This window comes from Athene noctua, chromosome 2 (genome assembly GCF_965140245.1).
Source record: "Athene noctua chromosome 2, bAthNoc1.hap1.1, whole genome shotgun sequence".
NCBI classification, from domain to species: Eukaryota; Metazoa; Chordata; class Aves; order Strigiformes; family Strigidae; genus Athene; species Athene noctua.
The window spans coordinates 76,650,338-76,670,382 of NC_134038.1; the positions used below are offsets into that span (position 1 = coordinate 76,650,338).

The 20,045-nt window shown below is 43.3% G+C and overlaps 2 protein-coding genes across 5 annotated transcripts in view; both read left to right on the plus strand.

Moving 5' to 3' along the window:
- Positions 1-8,038, plus strand: part of DDC (dopa decarboxylase) — a 58,616-nt gene extending 50,578 nt beyond the window's left edge. Inside the window, exons 13-14 of the mRNA XM_074899471.1 lie at positions 1,133-1,234; positions 5,388-8,038. Coding sequence (XP_074755572.1) covers positions 1,133-1,234; positions 5,388-5,612 — 327 coding nt within the window. The 3' untranslated portion in view covers positions 5,613-8,038. The remainder of the gene's footprint in view (positions 1-1,132; positions 1,235-5,387) is intronic.
- FIGNL1 (fidgetin like 1) lies at positions 1,131-17,757 on the plus strand. 4 transcript variants are annotated; one of them, XM_074899470.1, is made up of 2 exons: positions 1,131-1,234; positions 15,031-17,757. In XM_074899470.1, the coding sequence occupies exon 2, from the start codon at positions 15,039-15,041 to the stop codon at positions 17,112-17,114; it is 2,076 nt and encodes a 691-aa protein (XP_074755571.1). In that variant the 5' UTR covers positions 1,131-1,234; positions 15,031-15,038; the 3' UTR covers positions 17,115-17,757. The 4 variants fall into 4 exon arrangements, with proteins under 4 accessions (XP_074755571.1, XP_074755570.1, XP_074755569.1 ...); XM_074899469.1 differs by lacking the exon at positions 1,131-1,234 and adding an exon at positions 12,208-12,238; XM_074899468.1 differs by lacking the exon at positions 1,131-1,234 and adding an exon at positions 12,348-12,477.
- The last annotated feature ends 2,288 nt before the right edge of the window (positions 17,758-20,045 follow it).

A 20,045-nucleotide genomic window follows, 5' to 3' on the forward strand; every position in this document is an offset into this window, starting at 1 on the left:
GATATCTGTCCTGAACTTGCAAAAAAGCAAAGTGCAAAAGCAGGAAAAGACATGAGCTTAGTTGTTTATTTTTGTAAACTTATTTGCGATCATAAATATATAAAAGCTAAGAAACTTTTAAACATCATTTTAGATGTTACTGATAATTTTTGGTGTAGACTGGCTATTGCATGAAGACAAACTAATTCTAATAGATGGTTGCTGTTGTAATTTTTTTTTATTTTATTTTTTTTTTAGGATAGTGAGCACTAAACTGATGATAGCCAGTGAGAAAGGGACTGGATAAGGTACTGCAGGTACCTGATGAGGATATGGGTTCTTTTTTTCCCATACCCTTTTCTGTTTGGAAGAAAGCAAAACATGGTATGAGAATGCATCACTGACTGATGTTAAGATTTCCCAGCTGGTTGTTAGTATGCTTGTTGGTTTATCTATTTGTTTGATTCTGGAGGAGCACTGGCTTCAAAATGCTCCTGTGCTCCAAAATAATTTCTCTGGCTTGGTGTCCAATGTCACTTTTTTTCCCCAGTAACTTCTAAACATGTTGGCTCAGATTTGCTATCCATTTTCTTGATTCTGCTGCCATTACCTTTCTTTTCAACTGAATCTCAGCACCCAGGTCAGGAGAGTCAGCAAGTTCTCTCCTTCTTCACAGTTGCCGTCATGTTAAGTGAACTATTCTAAAAAGTGTATCTTTCCAGCTTATTTTGCACTGGAATTGCGATCATTTTCTGTATTTATAGCTGTGCATCTCCCTCTTTTCATATAATATCTTCTGGACTCTTTAGCCATTCCCAGCCAAAACTGACAGTGGTAGAAAACCTGAAGAAGAATTATTACAAGTACTTACTATTAATATGGTATAATATAAAAGTGTGATGAAATGTTTCATTAAGAAATAGGCTAGTATTGCCTAAGATAGACTGAGCTACTAATATAGTAATGCCTCAGTATGGTCTCTGGAAGTCATAAATGGGATATAAGTTAACATAAACAGATGGTGATATGTGAATATTATCCCATATCAGAGGAGAGAACAGAGAGAAGCAATTAGGGATGGAAGCAATTTAGCACATTTTTTCTCTTGATGAATCAAATTTATACAACGTAGATACTATCTTTCTCTTCTCAGCATGTCAGGCTGTCACATCAGTTTGAACATTTAGTCCTTCAGGATGAAAGATTTGAGATCTGTGCTGAGGTTGTCTTGGGACTAGTCTGTTTTCGACTGAAGGTAAGGCAGCTAAGACCGCCTATTTCTTCTGTTGTGTTTTATAGCAATACAATAACCTGCAATTGAATGTATTTTTTGAAGTTAATATACATAATTATTTTTTAAGAAAAGTAAAGGGAGTTTATGGACATCAAAGCAGATTAAAGGAAAAAGCTTAAGACAATTTTGTTAAAAAATAATCAAACGCTTAAGAGAAATTCAAGCATATTAGGGTATGGAAATATAGAGTCAAGGCAAAAAAATGGTCTACTTAACCATACAAAAGGACTGTCATATTCTATGCTTGGTGGACTTTGATGAAGATTGTTGTTTTAATATATTTTCCCAGACATTTGTATATGATGTGTGAGTGTATGTGACTGTATTACATATTTCTTGTCAACTTAATTTTATGTGTGTGCGTATTTAATAACCAATTTTATATATATATATATATATATATGACTACCATTAGTTGAAGATTAGAGTAGTAAACACTTTTTTGTTGTTTTCTTTAAAGAATACATTTTAATTTATAAAATCCTACAGTCAGACCGGACAAATAGGAGCAAGATATGAGTAAGAACAGGTTGTATGGGAGGCCAGCTTCCCAGCTGCCCTTGGCCCTGGTCTGCTTTTTTTTTGCTGAACATGATCCTTTCACCCCTGTTGGCCTTCTGTTCCCCAAGATTTCTGTAAGTAAGTGCTGAGTTTATTGACATAGAGACCTTGCCCAACAGGAACTGGAAGACTCACTCTGCTCTCACAGCATAAAAACTGCAGTAGTTGGGAGGCTCACTTGTTTAATCAGACATTAAAAGGGGGTCAATGTCTTATTTTAGGTAGAGAACTCATTTAATAGAAGAGCTTGCAACCAAAGCCTCTGTAAAAGAGTGGATTGTGACACTGAGTCTGAACACCAAGCAATAATAAATAACAGCACGGGTGTTTCTAGTTCACATGATACCTAAATGAGCTTTTAGCTTTTCTGGAGGCTCACAAGCACATACTGGCTCCTTCTAGGTAGTGTGGTATTTCTACTTTTCACAAATTATTTTCTCAGTCCTTCAGTTGCCCCAGTTACCTGAGTTTGATGCAATTGGCTAAAGGAGCTAGCAAATCTTTAACAATAAGGTATTGGTGAATTCATCTGGAATAGAAAAATGGGTTTGTTTGAACTTATGTTGTTTAAAATAAAATAAAATAAAAAAGGTCTGCTGCTATGGGATCAGACAGATTACAGAACATGGAGCTTTTCCATTAAGTGGAAACATTAATATAATTTTTTTTCCTAACAAGCACTTTTAGAAGATTTTGAAGAATAGGTTCTGTGGCTTTTATTGTTCAATAGCAAGATGTTGGTTGTAGTCTGTTCTGTCACACGGAACAAGCAAACACTAGTTTTGCAGATCCAGAGACAGCTGTTAGTCAGTGCTCTACTTTTACTTTAAAGGAACAGTCCTGGTGAAATAGAGCATAGCAACACAAGAATTGTCACTTTTGATCAGAGCAGTAGTTCATCTACCTCTATTCTCCTGTCCCTGATGATCCAGAGAAAGAAATCAGGTCTACAGGGAAAGGCAGTTTAACAAGAGAAGGTAAATATTGGACATGTAGCTAAGAAACTTTTGGACAAGTTGTAGAATAAAGGTGTGATTCTTCTGAAAACCAATGTTGAAACAGCAGTCTTTTCATCACTTGCCTTTCCAGTCCAAAAAAGAAAACAAAACTAACAAGCTTTTAAGTGAAGAGTAGTTTATAGTTATATTTGCAGCTTTATTTGCATTTTAAATCACCCTTTCAAAAATCTTCAATTTCTGCAATTCGTATTAAAATGCATCTTAGAAGGATACTTGTAACTTTTATGTAATTACAGTAGGACTGAGGGACAGGGGACTTGAACTGTAATGTTGCACAGCTGTAAAAGTATGAAATATTTTTCCTTTGTTCTTCAGAAATCCTGTTTTATTTTTTTGCTTAGCTGTAACTTAATTTTTTGCCTTTCACACTGTTGAGCGTGTGCCTTTCATATTATAACTATTTAATCAAATGTGTCATGTCAAAGGGTTAATTTTTGGCCTTCTTGTCATATCTGCAGATGAATACAAGTCAAGCTACTCATTTCTCCAAGGGGGTGAGAATACTGTCTTATTGAAGCTGACAGACTCAATCAGAGCTTGCTTCTCAAAGCTCTGGGAGAGGATTAGTCACTACTGACTTCAATTTGATGTGACACCCCAGTGTCACAGCAGCCTCTGGGTGCAGCTGTGAGAGTAGAACAGAAGAAGGATATATAAATCTTTCTCCTTCCTCCTCTCACCCCTGCCAAGGGCATTAACATCATATAACCGCTTGTATTGCCTAAAAGTTAGTGCTGTGCATTTCATATTAACGATGGCAAGGATCATAATTTTAATGATGGATTACCTTTGATAAGAAAGCAGTATGTCATTGTTACCAGTTACTGACCCATAATGGGTAGGGACTTGCAAAGCACCAAAGTTGGTCCTTTTCTTAGTTAGGAACATTTGAGTTGCATAAATATCTCCTAGAAGACTAAGGCTAAGCCATGAATTTCAGGCTGTCATCCAAATTCCCTAACAACTTGTGCTAAGTCAGCACAAGGCTTTGACTTAGGTTCAGCTCTAACTAAGATGATCTAAAACCATGAGAATAATACATTTATCCTCAGTGCCAGTGGGAAACTGTGTCTCTCTCATGCTTTGTTTTATATGCAAAAAGGCTAAGCAGGCAAGTCACAACTGTGCAGATTTGAGAGAACATGTTTTCTGATATGTTTTCAAGAAGACCTGTGCCGCTACAGTAAGAAAACCGCTGCTGAATAGGCAGATTTGTCCATTTGTGACTGTTTTACCACAGTCAGTGTTCTCCATAAGGGAGCTCTGCATTGAAAGCACAGATGCTCCACACATCTCTTGCAATTCTGTATTACCAGCAGTGTAATAGAAAGAGTAAGGGCTGTACAATGGCTAAGATGCTTCCCTAAAGGATAAGATTATATCCCTCAAGATCAACATAGTATATCCTAAGCTCTTGCAGCCAACTGTCCAGCAAGGCTGAAGCCATCTCTCTGTCTGCTGATAAGAGTTAGAGAGACGGGTTCCTTTAATTTGTGCAACAAAGACTGCCAAAGATAGGCAGCTAGCACTTCAAAAAATCACAAGATTTTGGGATCCCTTCTTTCAATGTTTTCATTTAAAGTGATTTACTACTCTTTTTGAAAATCTGGTTACATCTTTTGTTTTATTCTCAAGTGCTGACAGACATAAACTAGAAAAATCATTGATCCAACATTAGCTGAACTTGCAAAAGAACCAGTCCTCCTCTGTGCAGTCCTGTTTCTTTTGAGATTTGATATGAAGAGCATACAGCTGCTCTAAGGGAAATCCTCACATTCACTGTTTGAGTACAAGGGGAATGAAGTATATTAGAGAAGATAAAATTCAATACCGCATGTGAGTCCCTCTGACCTTCTGCAAGATATTTAGCATTTATATCTGTTTCCCAGAATGCAGAAGTTTGTTTACTTCTGGTGGGAGGGTCAGTTTACCACATTTCTAAAATCTGCCCCCAAAAAAACACTCTGTAGGATTCTTGTGGCAGAGACTTCCTATAGAACTTGAGGCAAACAGTTTTTTAGGGTTTCTACTGATAGTATGAAACTTACTTACACCAGGGAAACATTACCTTAACTATTTCATAATTAAGGGTAAGATTTCCATCTTCATGTTCAAAAGACTCTTTCACACAAGCCATGCTTAAGACTGGAAGGTTTGTTTTACAAATGTTAGTATAGTTCATTGCAAAACTTCCTCCCACGTTTGTTTGATTAGATCTAAGAAAAGTGTAATGAAACGGATGCAATAATGAATAGCTCACGACCTTAGGTCACAAAAAAGCAGTCAGCTATCACAAATGCCCCAGTGTGAACACTGCTTCTAAACCCCAGTTAATCCATAAATCTCTTTGTGGCTGAGAAATTATCTCTTGCGCCATCATCTTTTTGTAATCCTTTGATGGCAAAGCACTGAGAGATGAGAAAGTGGCTGCGTGTTACTGGTGGTACTTGGGCTTGACTGCTTGGTGGGATTTACATATTCCAAACTTGCTTCTGAAATTCATCACCATATCTATTGAATTACAATGATTTCAGGGCTCAAATGAACTAAATAAGGCACTTCTTAAAAGCATAAATGAGGCCAAGAAGATTCATCTGGTCCCGTGCCACCTGCGAGAGACGTTTGTGCTACGTTTTGCTATTTGTTCCCGCACAGTGGAATCCACCCACATCAAGTTTGCCTGGCAGCACATCTCACAGCTGGCAACTGCTCTTCTGAAAACATGGGAGCAAAACCACCACCAGCAGTTACAGCAGTGATGTAGCAGTGGGGAGGAGGTAATTAACTGGCTTTCTCTGTGTTGCCAAGTTTTATTTTAGGGGCAGGTGGGAAAGTCAAACTACGAAGGAAAAAAATGCAAATCTGTTGTTATATAGCCCAGCTACAGTAGCAAAATCCTTGCCAGCAAATTGTGTTGTAACCTTAGTCATTCCTTCTCTGTACTGTATTTTCATCTTGCCTTTTTCCAGGATGCACATAGCCATGGGGGCTCCAGCTGTCATTTCTTACCAGTTTGTAATCAAAATGGAAGCGTTAGTGCTCCCTCCATCGTCCCCATTAACCCCTAGCACACCTACTCCTTTCTTCGTAGATGATACCATGAAACCATGAGGTGTTACAACCAAGTAATTTAACATTACTGTGACTTCAGAAAGAATCCAAGTTGGAGGTAGTTCAGTAACCTGGTATTAACACTGCTCAGGTCCTGTCTAAACAGGGTACACACAGATCTTGTTGTCATTTGGGGCACAGTCATGTCATGACATGCTTGCTGCAGTAATTCTGTGAATGAAGTTAGGACTTCAGGACTTACACAGCCAGAGCAGGGGTGAGTGAGCACTAAATGAACACTAACCACCCTTGTGGCAGGTTCTCTACTTTCTCAAAAAGAGTTTGCTTTTAAACCAGCCATTTTGTCAAATCTCGGCAAATGGGTTATGCTGGCCATTGGTTTTCACTTTGATCATTCATAATGAGCCCTCTTAAAAGCTCCTTCTTAAGAATTTTGTCAAAAGCCATGTGCTACCTGGTATTCTATATTTTTAACCAAGTTATAAGCAGTGATTACTTGAAAATAATCTGTAAACTATGTTCTGTGAAACAGAGTTGTGATTTCTTTTTATGGCTACCATTTTGCTTACTTTATTGTGTAATAAATCTTTGACACAATATGCTAAGAAATGTGATGGCAAAAATGTTACTTTTTGTTTCTGAAATTAGCTAACAAACAAGATAACAAATTACAATAAAAATAAAAATGAATAGAACTAGTCCCCAAAATAAGATGTGGTGCCCACATCAGTAGTTTTCTTCCATTAACAGTGATGCAAGGAATACAAAAATACTGGAAAACAATTAACCTTCAGAGTAAGTCAAATAATGTGTACTTGACACAAACCATTGATATGTCATCCTCTTGAAGGCAGGTACGGTCAAGAGGTGAAATCAAAGTCAGAAACACTATCTTACTTTAATAGTACTTCTGCCATTTTGAAAACACAAATTCCAGAAAGTTACTTCTGGGTAAATAAGAACAAATTAAATAGCTACTCCAAGAAAAATAATCTGTAGGATTAATTTCTAAATTTGCATTTGTTTTAATTTTTTCCTTTTACTGCTCGAATTAACTTCTAAAGCATCTAGAACAACTTGCACAATTATTCAGCTTTCTTCCTCCATCCCTTGCAAGCATGCTTCCTACATTTGGGAAGTGGCAGGTAGATCACGAATCATGCACTGGGACAGTTAATTTGGCTCACAGTCTGCTCCCACCCACTGTCTTTTCAGAAGGGATTAAAGCTGACTATGGACTAGGCAGATTTTTCTAGTGATTCCTCATCACCTCACTGCTGAGGTGCAAACTGGGGAAGGATTAGTCTTAATGTGTGTGCAAGTGGTACATAAGAGATGTGCACAAATCCTGACACTTAGGAAAAATTGGCCAAGCTCTGCATTTCCAGCAGGTCACACTATGTGACTAGGGGAGGCGATGGCGTACCGCCCTTCTGTAAGGCTGTGTCATCCACCCAGATGGAAAAGCTCATTACTATTTCTTTAAGGAATTGATTTCACAGATGAAGCAAGGGAAGACAATCTGACAAAACCAAGTAATATTCAAGCAGGTGACTGAGGCATTCCATAAGACACTACTCTCAGCTCCAGTATCAGAAATTTTGATAGCATCATTTTCTTCAGTAGAACCAATATGAAATTAAGCTTTTCTGTAGTAGCACAATGCAGTAGATTGGTAGACTGAAGAGAGCGGAAAATGCTGGCAGTTATTTCCTTTCCCTGTTACTATGTTTTAAAAACATTATTCAGTTCTCATGACTTGGGAAACAATGTTCATCCATAGCACATATAGAATCATAGACTGGTTTGGGTTGGAAGGGACCTTAAAGATCATCTAGTTCCAGCCCCCCTGCCATGGGCAGGGACACCTTCCACTGGATCAGGTTGCTCAAAGCCCCGTCCAACCTGGCCTTGAACACTGCCAGGGAGGGGGCATGGTCCACACTGATAAAATTTTACAGCTTTTACATTATGAAAACACTAGAATCTAGGAGCCAGAGAAGAATTACACCTTCTCTGTGAGACAGACCACTATTTTGCATGTGAAATACATAACCAGGTCTGTCCAGGGGGAAAAAAAAAAAAATAATCAGATTCTGATCAAAGCTATCATGGAGTAAATCCGGGATAATTCCACTGAAATGAAACGGAGTTGCCTGGGGCTTATATGACTATAATTGAAATTAGAATCTAACTAATAAGTATTGGAAAAAAATACATAAGGTGAAGGAAACACTAGACTGAACATAAGAGGATTTTGGTGGAAATCCTCTCCATGGAAACCAGAACAGAGGTGGATGATGCACGCCTGTGTGAGCCTCAAACTGCTGTACAACAGGGACACAGGCAGGATACTCATCCAAACCCAGGAGAGGTGAAATATTCCCAGCAGCTCAGAATTAGACATAGGTCCCTCTAGGCATTTATGGAAAAATGTTGCCAAAACTGACATTCAGTTAAACATTTTTCAGCATATGGGTATCAGTTTTAGAAAAGGCTGTTGTTCAGATACCAAAACTCCTTTTGCCAAAGAATTTAGATAAAGGTTAATTTAAAATATTATAAATGCAGTAGAAGTTAATTTATTTTTGTTTTGAAAGAAGTGCCATAAGTAAATCTTCTAATAAACAGCAGTGACAAGGAATTATATTTCCCCGTGGCCAGCCAAATACAGAAATCTGAAGTTCACAGTTCTAGCTCTTCTGAAATTCTGGGATGATTTGAATAAGTAATTGGTGAAGGCTGCCTTAGTATTCAGTATCTCATACCCTTATGGTACCCCACATGGTAATTTCTTCATCAACTGTTAATGTGAGGTCATCTGAAAACGAAATCTGGGCTATGTAATGAACTCAAGAACAAAAGTGTTGAACATTTTGAAAGAAGGACGTAACCGCTGTTTGTGTTCTGTAGCTTTGCAACATGTGTGTCAGTGAGAAATACTGTATTTATGGACAATTAATATGTGAACCTGGATTTATTGTGCCTTGTGTGCAAAAGCTAATACAATCTGTGCCAGTTAATGCTGTTTGATGTTAAAAATAATTAAAACATCTCAGAATAGTACTTTAGTAGAATATCCACATCTCAAGGGAGACTGTGCAGCTACTAGAGGAGGGAAAAAAGTAACTTTTCCGTAACCATACTTTTTTTTTTTTTTTAAACTAGTGGAGTGCTAGTATGATACTTACATTCTTAATAATAATGACAGATTATATTTTATTACTAGTGGTAAAATAGTTAAAAGATGTATTTATGAAAGTATTGCTAATATATTTATATACTGAACTACATTATAATTATTAAATTTCTAACCTCATCTTGCCTTTGCATATAAGATTCTGCTCATAGTGGTTGTTTTGTTGTTGTCTCCTGTAAGGATACCATATTTGATGAGTGGTATCACATTGCAGTTGCCTTACAACAGCAGTCTAATCCTTGAGACATCCCTAAACTAGAATTGCTCAAAGACAGGAGCAAATGAGAAATAAAACTGGGAACCCTGAACACCAGGGTGGTGGGGACAGATTAAATAACCATCGATGGATAATACCTACATAGCATACGTAGACTCTGTATGACCTAAATGTAAAAATAACCGGAGGTTTAGTGCTATTATAATGTATGAGCTGTTGAGTTTCTTCAAAATCTGTATCCAAAGCCTACTAAACAGACATGTGGGTTGTAATTGGCAGCATTAATAAATGGAAACAAAACGGTGACTATTGTCTGTATTTGCTCTTAACCAAGCTTTTCCCATTTTATTTGTGCCAGATGTGCTGTAAGGGGCCCAGCTTCCCCACTCAGGTCACGTTAGTGCCCTGATTTTCACCATCAGTGACTTTTTCTCAATGTGTTCTTTGAACAAATTACTTTGCAAATGAGAGTTCCTGCAGAAAATTTCCTCCTCAGCGACATGAATCTGAAAAATGCCTGGCCACAACCAGGGTCGATGCCAACCCTTCTGTAAAGTTCTACACAGTCCTGCAGCTGGATCTGCCACTGGAGCCAGCTGCCCAGCTTTGGCTTTGGTTTGCAGCTCATGTGCCATCAGGTAGGACAAGGCAGTGGCCCATTTCGTTAGCCCTGCCTGGCCGCAGCCTGTGTTCCCGAGGGGAGCTTGCAGCTGCAGGCTCTTTCCCTCCCTGCCCCTGTGCAACCCAAGGGAAATCAGGCAAGCACGCCTTGGTGGAAATTTGATGTCAGCAGTGTTACAAACTATAAATGTTAGCCCAATTTGGTCTTAGATGATAGCTTGCACAGTAGCGCAGACAGTTTGATATGCTGTCTGCACTAATGGTATAACAAGCTTGATGTATAACAAAAACCTGACAGTAACTGTAAGAAATGTTTCTCACGGGAAATTAAATGTTCACCCACACAGAAGTGACTATGCTAATACCAGAGGGATAACTGCAGCATAGTGCACTAATTTGCATGTAGGTTGGTGCACTAATTTGCATCTGGGTTGATGTGCTAATTTGAACGTGGGTTGGCGTGATCCAGCTAAAGACTCCACAACCATAGGATACATCCGCCTGGGCCACCATCCTTTGCCGTGTAAGGCATCATGTTATTCATCTCATCCCTCTGCCAGAGTGCCGCTACTGCTGCTGACAGCTTTGGGAGAGCTCTTCTCCCAAACAGGCCCCTTCATCAGCTTTTGTTCACAAGCATGTTAGCATCAGTTCCTGACGCTGCCACGGTGGCTGTGGTAGCCTTGTGGCCTGTGCCAGGGAGAGAGGTGAAATAGGCAGCCATGGTGGTCAGGCGCTGCATGTGCAAAAGTTGTGGCTGCCCATCACGACCACCTGAATCACCCGGTGAGCCGGGCCTTGCGCTTGGGCACATCTCCTGTGGAAATTGTCTCCTGTGGAGCTGCCTCCACACACAGGGTGGTCACTGTGGGGAGAGCCTGGGGCTCCACTGGCCCGGCCTCCTCCAAACTGAACGAAGGGCACCCAGAGGGCCTTCCAGTTTAACGGAGGGGAGCGATCGGCGGGCAGCTGGGCTCTACCAATGGGAGCGAGTGAAATGCTGGGGTTTCAACCCCAAGCCCCAAATTAAGGTTGACATGTGGGTGATTCCCACAGCCCTTCACAAAGGGGGGGTGAGTTTGCCTTTAGGCTTCCCTCCAGGGTGCGGCCGGCCTGGCAGGGAGAGCCATGAGGTAAATGAACCCCAGGTGTCTGCAGTAAGTAACCAAAGGTCAGGTGTCCCACTTAGGGATAAAAGCTGGGACCCCTTGCAGGCAGGGGCAGTGTCTGTCTGTGAGGTGGATGCCCTGTGCAGAGTTTCCTGTTGGGGAAGGACCTCCTGCCTCCCTGGGACTGGGCTCCAGTCAGGTCTGGCCTTTGTAAACCTGGGCTGTGTAGAGATTGAGTATGTGGCTTCCTTGGTCTTATGTGTTTGGCCGACTGACTTGGTTATCTCCTGCCCCTTATATGGGAGACTGCATTTCACTGTTTATTCCACCTATTGCTGGTCACGTGGTGTTGCTGTTGGGGTCAGTGGGATTGATGTCGACTGTGTATAATCTGAATGACTTGTTTGTCCCCCCCAGCGCTCACCCATGGACTGACCCTTTTGTATCAAATACAGTTTGGTTATTGGTTCATCTTTCTGCTGGCTGTGTCCTTTATGCTAGGCCTGATCATTGGCAAACCAGGGGGCTGCCCTGCCATTTTGGGCAGAAAATCGAGGTTTGACACAGAAGGAGACACGGCACTTCTGCTCCTGGGGTCACGGAACGTGCGTGCCCCAGGGGAACACTTCCCCTCCACTTCCCATTTTCTGCTGCAATTGCAAGTAGCCCGAATAGGCAATAAACGCCACAAAATCTTTTAAATTCTCTCGCCTTTTCCTTCTTGACTGCTGTTAACCTTCAGCAGAAGAACCTAGCCTTTAGCACAGCGGTGCCTCGGGCCGGGCTGCGAGCGCCCTGCCGGGACCTCACCGTCGGCACAGCGGCCACCCCACGCCCGCAGCCGCCATCGGGGGCGGGCCCGCGGCGGGGCCGGCTCCCATCCCAGGGCGCGGATCCTGCGTCTATTGGAGGGCGTTCGGCTGAGGCGCAGCCAATAGGGAGCAGGAGGCCCCGCGTGCCGCCCTCTCTCTCGCTCCCCCTCCCTCCCAGAGCCCCGGTAGGCCCGGGGGGATGACGTCGGCGCGGCGAATCTTCCCCCCTCCCACTCGGCTCTCTCTTCCGATCTCTGATTGGCTGCGCTCCCAGAGCCCCGTTATGCGATTGGTGAGCGGGAGCGGGGCGGGGCGTGGGGCTGAGGGAGCGCGGGGCCCGCGGCGACCGTGGCTGGTGGGTCTGTGCGCGCGCGCCCGTGGTGGCGGGCGGGAGAGGCAGGAGGGCGGGGGGGGGGGGCTGCGCGGCGGCCGCGCTGCGGGACCTCTCTGCGGGACCCCTCTGCCGGACCCCTCTGCCCCCGCCCCTCTCCGCCGCGGTCGGCGGCCGTTGCGCCCCTCGGGGGCGAGGCCCCTCGCCGCGCTCCCGCGGCTGAGCCCGCATGGGCGGGCCCGCCCAGCCCGGCCGGTTTCGAGGTGCGTGGGGGCGGGGGTGTGTGTCCGTTCGTCCCGGGGAGGAGGGACGAAGGCCGCTGGGAAGCCCCAGACCACAGCCCCGAGGGCTCCCCTCCCCCGGCGTGGTGAGGGGGGTTGACCTGCTGAAGCCGTGCCGAGGGGGCCCCCGGAGCTGAGGGGGCCCCCGGAGCTGAGGGGGCCCCCGGAGCTGAGGGGGCCCCCGGAGCTGAGGGGGCCCCCGGAGCTGAGGGGGCCCGGGCTTCTTGCCGGCTGGACGGTAGCGGCCTGTGCCTGCCCCGCTGCGGCGGAAGGCTCAGCCTTGCCTGGCCAGCTGGCGTGCTGCCCTTCAGCTCTTCTTGCCTGCGGGCGAGCAGGCTTCCCCCTTTTTCGGAATGGGTGTGTATGCTCATGGATGAGTGTCGTGACATCCAGCACGTGGCTTGTTCAGGTAGTTACTTGCCCCTTTGTTTGCTGAGGCTGGAACTTGCATGCCAGAAATTTATTTGCTCTCAGCGCTTTGATAAACCCGCAACTTTAGGTACTTGTTTGCAAGTACGGTGTCCGCAACATCTGGGAGTAGTTTTGGCCGTTGAAGAACGGCTGACTGCCCATGTACACATTTGGCCGTCTCTTGGGGAAAAATAGTAAGACTGCGGGGACAACTAATAGGAATTAGATTAGGGAGAGAATATGATATTAGAAGATACTTACGAAAAATCAACCTGAAATTTTAAACTAGCTGTCGTTCACTTATTACGGCCTTCCCTCAATGCTGTGAAGATAATTACTAAATCTTTAGGAAGTGGTGGCGAACTTGAGCTTTTATTTCTCGATGGAAATACTTCATGGAAACAGATGCCTGCTACTAAATGTTTTCTGAACTTAGCTTCTGTGTTTCATAATGTGGTTTTGATTCAACAGTTAGAAAAAAGTTATGTTCACAGTAACAGTTATTTAGTGTGTTGTTTAGAGAAACGAAATGAAAGGCTGTGGCCCTCTGTCGCCTGTTCACCTGTCGCTCAGCTGCAGATGGATTATGGTGGGAATTTGCACCTTATTTGGTAGGCGCAAGTTCACAGTTATTTTTCAAAGAAAGTGTTAGTTGGCTTCCCATGTAAAGGCATTGAATTTGCAGGTAAAAGATATTTTGACTTTTCTAAGCTGCAAAGTTGGGCTGAAGTCTGAAAAAATCCAAAGCTAAATAACTTATCTTGCTGTTCATTATGTGTGTAACCCATAACTGTGCTCTGTTGCCTAATGCTGATGCAAGACTTTTTGAAAGTAAGTAAAAGGAACCCCCCCACACCCCAGATTCCGTCAGCTCTATCTCCCCAGCCTTGCATGTACATTACACCTGTACCTTGATCGACACTCATACATCCTCTGTAGCTCATTCAGAAGAAGATTGGAAGTTGACGTGTACTCTTTTGGAAGGGGTGCAGACTATATGGACCTTCACTTTAACAGATTTTAAGTATTATCTGGCCAGAACATCCTGGTACATACTGAAGCTAAGAAAAATTAGAATTTGTTTTATTCAGGTCCTGTCATATATTAGACCTGTGTCCCTCATGGACAAATAAGATCGAAAATATTGTGTGTTCAGAGCTTCCTGCAAACCCTGTTGAGGCAGTGGTAGGTTTCTTGTCATTCTGCTTTGCTTGCGTCTCTTCTGAAATTATGAATTCTTGACATTACCAGAAATATCTCTCCACATGATACATTGCAGAGAAAGACATTGTTGAACACACATCGTAAACATGAGCATATCTTTTCAAGTCTAGCAAAATGCTTCTTCCTAGCTAAATGTCATCTTTCCTATTTAAGTAAAAATTGCTGAAGGAATTTAAATTCTACTTTCTAAAACTGAGAAACAAGCTCCTGTGTGTTTAAAGCAATGCTTCTTTCTCATTTCTCAAATGTAAAATGGGGACATTTTAGTACGTTCTGAGTGGAATAAATAGTTTTGAACATTTGCTATGAATCTGTAAATATTTTCTTAATCTGAAAGTTTACTACATTCAGGCTTATTCATTCCACTTTTTTACCTTCCCTCAGAGACTTTGCGTATAGTTTTATTTATTAGTTGAATTGTTTCATTTTTATTACCATCATTGTAATAAATGTCATCATTCTGACAGTGATTTATAATCTGTCCTTGTCTGCACTGTGTCCCGTATTCTGTCAAACAGAGTGAAGACACTGGTGATTTCATTTAACAAAGCCAATTTTTGTTTGGCCATCTGTTACCATTCTTTGCAGTCTACTTCCCTCCCCAGGAGACCTCTGGTTAGAAGCAAACTATTTTTTTTGTTGTTTTCTTCTTTTCTTTCTTTGAACAAGGAAGAAAAGCGAACCTCAGTCTAAATAGCTTTACACCACAAAGCTGGTTTCTTTTTGAGAATGGTAAAGTGTCCAGCCTGGCTAAGTAGCTTACAAGACCTACCGTGCTATTTCTTTCAATTAAAATAATGTATGTTCTCATGCATATGTATTTAGGAAAGGGGGAAAGCAATCAGAGGATATAGCTGTGAAATGCTTTTTATAACAGCAGGTATTTTATGTATGTTTCAGTGTCAGTGATGGAAACCCCCACCCACAGCAACGTGCACCTGAGCGACTGGCAGAAAAGTTACTTTGCTATTACCTCTGGCACCTGCACACCCGGACAGAAGGCAGATGAATACCGTGCCAAAATCCTGCGTATTCAGTATGCATGGGCAAACTCCGAGATCTCTCAGGTCTGTGCTGCCAACCTGTTTAAAAAATACGCAGAGAAATACTCTGCAATTATTGACTCTGACAACATAGAGACTGGCTTGAATAACTACGCTGAAAACATTTTGACTTTGGCAAAGTGTCAGCAAAATGACAGTGACAAGTGGCAATCTGCCTTGACAACAGATAATGTACTTGATTTAAAGTGTGTGCAGGAGAGGATGCAGGCTGGCAAAAATTTCCAGAGCTCTCAGATGGCACCAACAGCTGCCTGTGTACTAGCTGATAAAGGGGTCAGTGCCTCTGCCGCTCCAGGTCTTCCTAAACTCAGTATCCTCAGCAGTGCTGAAGAGACTGAGCTCTGTGCTGGCTCAGCAAAATGTGCAAGTCGGGGACCAGATCTCCTTGAGGATCCATCATCCTCAAAGTCTCTTCAAAGCAGCGTGCCTTCTGTGACTAAAACTCTGGATACGCTTCCTGCCTCTTTGGCCTCCTTAAACGAACAGGGTCGTACAGGTTTCCAGGCAACTCCGCTATTTGGAAGTAAAGAAGCAACAAGTAGTAGTTCTCTGAAAGTGTCAGGTAACTGTTGTGATGGACAACATTTGCCTGCTTCCAATCAGTCCGCTGTACCTGCATGGTCCACAAGTTCTGGAAAAAGAAAAGTGTTTTATGGTCAGGTTGACGAAGGCAGCACGGTGATTCCTAGCCTTGCTGCATGCCAGGCTTCTACTAGTACAGAAACCACTAGTTCTTCAGGGTATAGAAACAGAAATGAAGAGAGCAGCATTCCTGGTTTTAGAACCGCAAAAGAACAGCTGTGGGTGGATCAGCAAAAGAAATCTCAAAACCCGCCCCAGCGCGCACCAGTGTCGTCACATGGAGGTGTAAAAAAATCACTAGGTGCAGGCAGATCTCGGGGTCCGTTTGGCAAGTTTGTTCCTCCAGTTCCAAAACAAGACGGAAATGAAAATGGGGGAGCACAGTGTAAACCTCATGCAAGAGGACCGACAGATCCATTGCTGCCAGTAGATGAACGACTGAAGAACATAGAACCAAAAATGGTTGAACTCATCATGCATGAGATCATGGACCATGGGCCTCCTGTCAACTGGGATGACATTGCTGGGGTTGAGTTTGCTAAAGCTACTATAAAAGAAATAGTTGTCTGGCCTATGCTGAGGCCAGACATCTTCACTGGGTTGCGTGGTCCTCCTAAAGGAATTCTTCTCTTTGGCCCCCCTGGGACTGGTAAGACTCTTATAGGCAAGTGCATCGCCTGCCAGTCTGGAGCCACATTTTTTAGCATCAGCGCCTCTTCTCTGACTTCCAAATGGGTCGGCGAGGGGGAAAAGATGGTCCGTGCGCTGTTCGCTGTGGCACGGTGTCAACAGCCAGCAGTGATCTTCATTGATGAAATTGATTCCCTGTTGTCTCAGCGTGGAGATGGGGAACACGAGTCGTCGAGAAGAATCAAAACTGAATTTCTGGTCCAGTTAGATGGGGCAACAACCTCCTCTGAAGATCGTATTCTGGTGGTTGGAGCAACAAATCGACCCCAAGAGATCGATGAAGCTGCGCGAAGGAGACTAGTGAAGAGGCTGTACATTCCTCTGCCAGAAGCCTCAGCTAGGAAGCAGATTGTTACCCGCCTCATGTCAAAGGAGCACTGCTCTCTAAATGAAGAGGAAATCGAGCTCATAGTTAAGAAATCAAACGGGTTTTCTGGGGCAGACATGACCCAGCTCTGCCGAGAAGCTTCCCTGGGCCCTATCCGCAGTCTTCAGTCCACAGACATTGCAACCATCATGCCAGAGCAGGTCCGGCCTATTGCTTTCCTGGACTTCGAGAGCGCCTTCAGGACCGTGCGGCCCAGCGTCTCCTCAAAGGACCTGGAGCTGTATGAAACCTGGAACCAGACGTTTGGCTGTGGCAGATAACTGCACCCTAACTGTTTCGCAGAAATGTCTCTAGCTCTGTCACATAGTAAACCCACAATAATTTAGAGTGTCTGCACTTCTTTTTGTTTCTGTCTTTGAAAAAAGTCTTCTTAACGTTATGCAGGCAGATGTTTGGGCCCTGGCCTGAGGTTTCGCCAACTGTGAAGAGCATGAGAAACTGCAAGTCATGATAAGAGAAACTGCCGAACACAAGTAACAAAGTGAGAAGTTGACAAAATTTAGATAGCTGCTGTGGAAGATGGATGAATTTCACTGATGTTTAAAGGGAAGATGATCAAACCTTGCATAAAATTGAAGGGACTGTTGGGGGGAATCTTGCATGGCTCACTGTGCTGTATCAGTAATATTGTGCAAGGTGGGTGGACCCAGGTAATGTTACCAGAAATACCAATTTTGGGCAGGGATGTAGCAAAACTGGGATTGGTGGGGAAAAGTAGTCAGGGGCACATTGTTTGGGAGAGGGAGCAGAGGGCCCAAAGGGTCAGGGTGGATGTGGGAAGAACATGCATGGAAAAATCAAAGGGGGATAAAGGGATGGTCTTATGTAAGCAGTGCTCTTGTCTGACTGAGCCCTGTGCCTCATCACTGCAGTCTGTCCCAGCTTCTTATTAAATATTTTTTCTCATGATTTTCTGCTTGACCTTGCTTTCTGCACGTGTGGATGTGTGTTCTCTGGAGATCTGGTCACTTCACTCACAGGGGAAAGAGGCCATGGCTTGCAGGGGCTACAGGGTCTGCGGGTAGGCCGCACGGTGGCCGGTGCCTTTACACAAAGGTGCTGTGGGGATCCCGGCGTGCGTGGGAACCTCGCTAATGCACCTCCCCAGCAGACTTCGAGCTGGTGAGTAGGAGGATGCCAGCGGCGGGAAAGAGCCCAGGTAGAAGCCAGCGGCAGGGCTTGGGGTCTGGGCACGGGTATTGGCTGAGCATAAATCCCACGGCGGTGCCTGAAGGCTCCATGCGTGCGGTTTCCTGGCACAGTTGGAGAGTATGGGTGACAGCAGGTCTTGCTGGTGAGCTGGAGATGGAGGCCTTGGTGGGGCTCTCTTGGATTTACGAGAGCGCCCTAGCTGCATATGTGTGTGCTGGTAGAGGCACTGCTCGCTCTGTGGCCTTGTCTGTGTCTAGGTGTATCCGCTGGTTTGGATTAGGGGCTCGGCCTCACTCCTGGCTGGAGCCAGAAGCAAAACCAGTGGCAGCTGCAATCGTCAAACCAAGATGGGAGAAGCCTTAGGCTGAGAGTGCTCCCCATCGGGCTCTGGTGGCCAGGAAGGAGAAATGCTATGTCCCAGCAGTCACCTGGGTTCCACTGCTCCTTAAAGAATCTTCACGCAACAGTGGTAAAATTCCAAGCTAGCTTGTGTTTGGTGCTCTTACCTAAGGTCTGAACAAAATGCACAGCTTTTTGTTCACATAACCTGTCCTCACCCACTGGCCAGACAGAGCTGCCCCTGAATGGAAAATAAATTAAAAGCTTTCCTTTGGATTCTTTGGTTGGTGTGGCTGAGCTGGCTGCTGTGGTGCCCCTGCTTTATTTTCAGTTTCTCAAAAGCACTTTTTCTCCTGTTGGGGAAAATGCAGTGCTTGAAAGTTAGTCTTAGATTTTTCTAAAAATGAATAAATGCCATTTAGCAGTTTTTAAAAGCCATTTGGGAATTACAGGGGCTATGAGACTACAGTGAACCTTGAATTGAGAATAGTTTAGAAGATTTGGCTCTTCTTAGCCCTCATCCTGATTTAAACATAAAAAAATCAGTTCTATTCTTAGCTTATGATTTTAGTAAATTTCTGTATGTATTAGAAATTGTTTTGCAGAGATATAAACATTCAGGTATGCAAATTAAGTTTTGAAATAGTGAAAGCAAAATAATTATTTTCTAAACCTAAATGTGTGATGTGGTCCAAACTGATTGACTTTTGTGCCACTTGGGTAAAGTTTATGAGATTAAATCTGTTCCCACAAGTTTAGTGTTGGACAGCTATAAACATGTACTAGGTAAGGTTTTTGTTCTCTCCAAACATTCTCCAACCCTAATGAACACATGCTCTTGAAAAATCTTTTCTCGGGCAAGTGAATCAAAACCCCAGAGAATTTTAATTGTTTAGTAAAACCTAAGGGTTGCTCAAGGGTAATAAAACCCTTACATATGATTAAATAGTTGCCTTATTTATGCCAAGATTTATTCTGGTATGCTGTGTGAGCATACTGCGCTTGCCTGTGTGTCTGAATATTCATATTTTAATGGAGATGGCGCTGCTGAAAGGACTGGTGAGAAGGCACGTGGTGAGAGAGAATAAAACACCTCCTACGATGACAAGGACTGGGAGGGAAATGCTGTGCTGCTCTGTTTGTCTCCTGCAAAGTGGAACTTGAGAGAGAGATAAAAAGCAGAACCACAGCACCAGACAGCAGTATTCTTCCTCCTGCTTCTTACATTATTCAATACTTAGCACTCTCTTAATATGAACATGCTTTTGTTTTAGAGAACATACAGAAATAGTGAAAGGGAACATTAAGTGAAGTTTATTCTTTTTTAGGGGTGATACAGGTAATATGACTGTCTCTTCAGCCATCTAGCAGTGTTCAGGTTTTGCCGCAGGACTCACAAGTCAGCAGGACTTCCAATATCAGCCCAACAGGTATTTCATAACCCGCTGTAACAGTGCCACCAAACAAGAGATTAGATTGCCAGTAATGTAATTCCACAAAATACAGAAAATCGCACAGAAGTAGGGCATGACTGTAATTTAAGGGAAATGGTGCAGATAAATCCACTTTAATGGATCTGTTTAGTGTATGCAGAAACCTACGTGCTTCATTATTTATTCTTTTTGGCTGGCTGAACTTGGTAAGAAGAAATGCAGGACTCCTCTCTGCTCTTGTGGTTCAGCAGCATTTGGTGCACAATC

Excerpts from the sequence above, each read along its gene's own strand:
- FIGNL1 (XM_074899467.1), top strand. The coding sequence starts at position 12,859 with ATGCTCATGGATGAGTGTCGTGACATCCAGCACGTGGCTTGTTCAG. Across the intron at positions 12,905-15,030 it reads CCAGCACGTGGCTTGTTCAG|TGTCAGTGATGGAAACCCCC; the intron begins GTAGTTACTTGC and ends TGTATGTTTCAG.